The 5,366-nt window shown below is 37.0% G+C and overlaps 1 protein-coding gene across 1 annotated transcript; it reads right to left on the minus strand.

Moving 5' to 3' along the window:
* Positions 1–7: 7 nt before the first annotated feature.
* On the minus strand, positions 8–764 carry LOC123543984 (uncharacterized; the record flags this gene model as incomplete). Its single annotated transcript, XM_045330046.2, is given in 1 exon segment — positions 8–764. A coding segment is annotated over 1 exon segment (451 nt), but the record flags the coding sequence as incomplete, so codon positions are not given.
* Between the last annotated feature and the right edge of the window lie 4,602 nt (positions 765–5,366).

Genomic DNA, 5,366 nt, shown 5'->3' on the forward strand with positions numbered 1-5,366 from the left:
TGCTCCAAGTAGATTTTCCAATTCCCTCCGGCTAATCCGCATCCGATATTTTCTGGAAAGGCAATCGTTTGTATGTCATCGCGTTTTCCTAGTTTGTCCAAGCATTCCTTGAACCATCCCGACCTTTTCTCTGGTGTATCATAATACGGTGAAATTTGTTTTCTTCGCGACTGAAAGCATTTGCCGTATTCCCACTGGGCTAACAAACAAACAACGTGAAAACCCGAATTGTCTCCGTATATAGCAACATCGCCTGGCGTTCCTCTCGTTTCCACCGTGGCTAGATTTCTATTTCCTATCGATTTTCTTTTCGCATAGATATCAGCCCACGGATATTTCTTAGCTATTTGTGATGACAGGCCATGAGCTTTTACAGTCAAACAGTTCACCTGATGACAAATAGCATCCACGCCTCTTATGCTAGTAATATCGCCGTGTTGATAGGAAACTGAACCCATGTTGTTTGATCTCAATGAAGGCAACACACTGCTTTTTATATACTTACGATAAGTCAATTTATGCAAAAATTATTTTTTATCTTTGGTTGAAACTTTCAACCATCCCATTCATCTCTGGTCCAATGTATATTACCGCTGTTCAAGGTTTATTTGAAGCAATAAGCGTGCTCTAAAATGAACGTACACCCATTAAAATACCCCCCATTTTATAGGGGGGGGGGTCTTTTTCCCAGTCATTTTTTCCCTTTTTCCCGCACAAAAATCACTCAAAAACACCCTACCTGCCCACACGAACATCCATTTAAATTCGACTGGTTTTAGATGTCATTGAGATATATCAATAATCAAGCTATGTTTTAATTATTTGTTTAACAAATCAATATGTTAGTACAATGTCTACCCAATGCTAATGTTAAAACCTTTATAAAACTCCTGCAAATGACCTTTTGGGTAACTATAGCGTGATATATGTTATTTTAATGTATATTTTAACCTTGGGACATGGATATATGTTCTTATTTACCATAATTTTCTATAACCATGTTTGTTGTAACCGTTTTGTCTTACATAAATCAAAAAAGGCTGAAATAGGGGCATTTTAAAATGTTCTTATAATAGAAAATTTACCAAAAATTCAATATAACTGTGTTCGTTATATTTGAAGTTAACTGTATACATTAATTTCGCTAGCGTGAAATTACAATGGCGAAACACGAGATCACAATGGCCAAGCGTGATGTTTTCGTAACTTTGCGCTTTGCCATTGTAATCTCGCACTTCGCAATCATAATTTTGCGTTTTGTGCTTCTCCATCATGCACATGTGATAAGCCAAGTGTTGGACCATGATGGCGAAACACAATATCATGACGATTAAAAGCGCAAAATCGCGAAATGTTCTTAATACTTTGCCATCGTGATCTCACGCTTCACCACCATTATTTCGTTAACATATGCGCAGGTGATACACGAAAGCGAAGCACAAACTTGCTAACATTTTGCGATCTCGTATTTCGCCGTCGTCGCTTCGAGCTTCGCATATCCCAATAGAAAGCAGAGCATGAAGCTCAAAGCGCAAAATCACGCTGACTTAGCACGAGATCACGATGGCTACGCGTGGAATCGTGAAAATTTCGTAATTTCGCACCGCGCCGTCGTAATCTCGCCCTTCGCCATCGTCATTTTGCGTTTCACGCTTCTCCATCATGAGCAGGCGATACGTGAAGCGCGGGATCACGATAGCAAAACTTGAGTTGTGGCCAAATTCCTTTAACAATGTGGTAAATATACTTATAGACATATCCCTAAAATGATATATCTAATCATGATGATAGTTTGAAACTGTGTTACCAGGAACCATCTGTTTTGAATAAAAAGTTGCACACATGCACATGAACCACAGATTACACGCGCAATATTACACGAAGTCCTAGTAAAACAATACATTTTAAATAACATACATGAGAAAGAATAAGTTATTTGTGCAATATTTTTGTTTCAAATACACGCTAAAATGCACCATTTGCCGTTCACACATTAAAAAGTAATCAAGTGGTGGATACCACGCACGATCCCCACATTACCTCTGCGTACAATGAAAAATGCCCCAGCTACGCGCCTGACCTCCAAGGTCAAGGTCACACTTAGAGGTCAAAGGTTATCATGGTCTGTTTCGTGTCCGGTCCTTAACCCTTCCATTCATAAAGGGATTTTCAAATAACTTGGCATAAATGTTTACCATAATGAGAAGACGTGTCATGTGCAAGACCCAGACCCCTACCTCCTAGGTCAAGGTCACACTTAGAAGTCAAAGGTTAACATGGTCTGTTTCGTGTCCGGTCCATAACTCTGCCATTCATCAAGGGATTTTGAAATTACATGTCATAAATGTTCCTCATAATGAGACGACATGTCATGCGCAAGATCCAGACCCATAGCTGTAAGGTCAAGGTCACACTTAGAGGTTAAAAGTTAACAGGGTCTGTTTCCTGTACGGTCCATAACTCTGCCATTGATGAAAGGATTTTGAAATTACTTGGCATAAATGTTTCCTATAAGGAGATGAGGTGTCATGCACAAGATTCAAACCCCTAGCTCCAAGGTCAAGGTCACAATGGGGCTTTCTGGTCTGGTTCATAACTCTGCCATTTATCAGGGGATTTGAAAATAATTTGAAACAAATGTTATCCATACTGAGAATGTTTGTCACGCTTATAACCCGGGCCTCTTAGGTCAAGGCCAAGGTCACGAAATGAAGTGTGATTTTTTACACATACAGCTGTAGCATTTTTGGGCACACTTCGGGGGCATTTGTCACCAATAGTGACAGCTCTTGGTATCGGTGGAATCTTGACGCTTTAAAAAAGGAAATTTGACGTTACCATCCAGAACAACACACAACACTGTATGAATCAACTACATGTTGAAAATGAGACCCCTCACCTTAGAGCGCTCAGTGAAAAACAAGTAAATTTGGCTATAAGTCAGTCTATGGTCACCATCCAGCTACAAAGCACAGCCTGCTCAAGAAGTGCTATTGTGATCTTTCAACGTCCGTCTAATAACATTTTCTTGAAACGAAAATTTTCTCTGATACTACCAGCTGGAAATTGATGACATTTGCTCTTTCTCTTTCAAAGTTGTTTCGTTTTAATTGAATGCATACAGGGACATCCAGAGTTTAAAAAAGCAGTCTTCAAACTATATCTCCTCCTAAAACCGATTTTAGAATAATTTCATAGAAAAGGTGACCCCTCTGAAAAAGGCCGCCATAGGGCGTTATCACTTTTCCCTATATTTATATTGGGGAAAATTTAAAACATCTTGCCAGAAACAGATGGCCTAGTTTTAAAGTAATTTACCACCAATGATTCTAGGGTTACTCTCTGTTAATATTTGTCACAACACATGGCCATCAGAGGACGCGGTCATTTTCCCAATATGAATAAGTAGAAACTTTAAAAAAGCATTCTGTCAGAAACTGGTGGCTCGCGTGATTTTTGTTTGTTTGTAAGCTTATTCATAAGCGCCACCGGAGACCCATATTTGCGACTCCTCCGGATGACTGTAAGTAATTTTCAGTTGGATGATATTGCAAGATACTGAATACGATCCAATTCCAGAAGCTTCCCTGGTTTCTTAGCATACTCTTATCTCAAAATGGGTAATTCTATTTGAAAGAAAAGGGGCTCGAACACACTGCCTCTAGTTTTGTAGTCAAAAAATGTAATTACTGTGCCACTGCGTTCGCACTTCCGTGGGTGACATTCTATCAAGATTGTTTAAATTATTCCGATATGTCAAAACAATGACCACCCCACCAAATGTTGTTCCATATTTGGATAAACTTGAAGCGGCAAATACTCTCGTCAAAAACTGTTGGTCCGATCCTAAAACTATTTTACGCAAATGTTCCTTGTGTTACCCTTGATTAAATGATGATCAAATTATTAACGTAGTATAATAATAATAATAATAAATAATTTCTTTATTTTACGAAGGTAAACTCATTATGCAATGACATAAGTAGATACAAATGAAATCACATATGTACAATGAGGCCTTCAACAAGGTACAAATTATTAAAATACATATTAAAATGATACAACATCAAAAAACAACAAAAGGTAAAAACGAATTTGATCCGAGCACCTGTAGCATTATAATTATGCAGTGCAGACTTCATCAAATAAAAAAAATTTTGTAACTCTATTTGAAAGAGTTCACATTCGCTGCATTTCTGATCATAACTGGTATAGAATTCCACACTTTCATTGATAAAAATTTAAAAGATTGTTTCAGTTTGTATAATCTGAATTGAGTCTGAAATGAGTACTTAAACCTTGGGAATTAGATCTTAGGTTCTATGACTTGTTGTCGGAAACAGTAATCAACTGAGTAATATACTCCTGGGTGGAACCATGTAGAGCCTTATACGTCATTATAGCTATATGTAAGTTATGTCTGTTTTCGACAGAAAGCCATTTCAGTTCTTTAAACATAGCAACAGAAGAAGTTAACAAAGGTTTTGCTAATATCCATCTAGCAATACTTTTCTGAAACACCGAGACTTTTGAAAAGTAAGTTCTGGGAGCATTACACCAAATTATCTCACCATAGTCAATAATCGGAATGATATATGCATTATAAAACATTTATTACATTTCCAATGTGAGAAATTTTGAGATTTTTCGAGTAAATGTTAATTTGTTAGATAATTTTTTACAGACATTTTCTATGTGACCATCCCACTTTAAATGCTGATCGATATGTACACCTAAAACGTTTTGATTTGTGACAAAACTTATACGAGCAGAATGTCTTATTTTATACTGGGAACCTATCAGCATCGAAGTAGTTTTTACAAGATTAAGTACCATATTGTTTGCAACGCTACATTTATCTATGATATGTAAGTCAGACTGTAAATTGGTCTCAATAAGAGAAACTGACCGATCAGCCACATATAGAGTTGAATCATCAGCATACATGTCAAAGTTAGAATTTTTCAAATGTAAAGGCAAATCGTTAACGTATAAGAGAAACAATAAAGGACCTAAAATTGAACCTTAGGGCACTCCTGTTTTTATGAATGATTCATCAGAAACACTTGTATTTAATTTAACAGACTGCGTGATCAACCAAATCAAACGCTTTACGGAAGTCAAGAAAAAGACTGCCGACTACATTTCCCGAATCTATTTCTTTCAACCATTTATTTACAAGGTGAATTAAGGCAGTGTGACACGAGCGTTTTTTTCTGAAACCTGACTGAGCAGCATGCAAAATATAAGTTGACTGAAAAAAGTTTTGTAATTGTATAGCAATATGCCTTTCAAATATTTTTGATAAAGTCGGTAAAATAGAAATTGATCTATATTTATTTGGTCGTCTAGAGGACCAGTTTTAT

This window comes from Mercenaria mercenaria, unplaced genomic scaffold, assembly GCF_021730395.1.
Source record: "Mercenaria mercenaria strain notata unplaced genomic scaffold, MADL_Memer_1 contig_3327, whole genome shotgun sequence".
Lineage (NCBI taxonomy): Eukaryota > Metazoa > Mollusca > Bivalvia > Venerida > Veneridae > Mercenaria > Mercenaria mercenaria.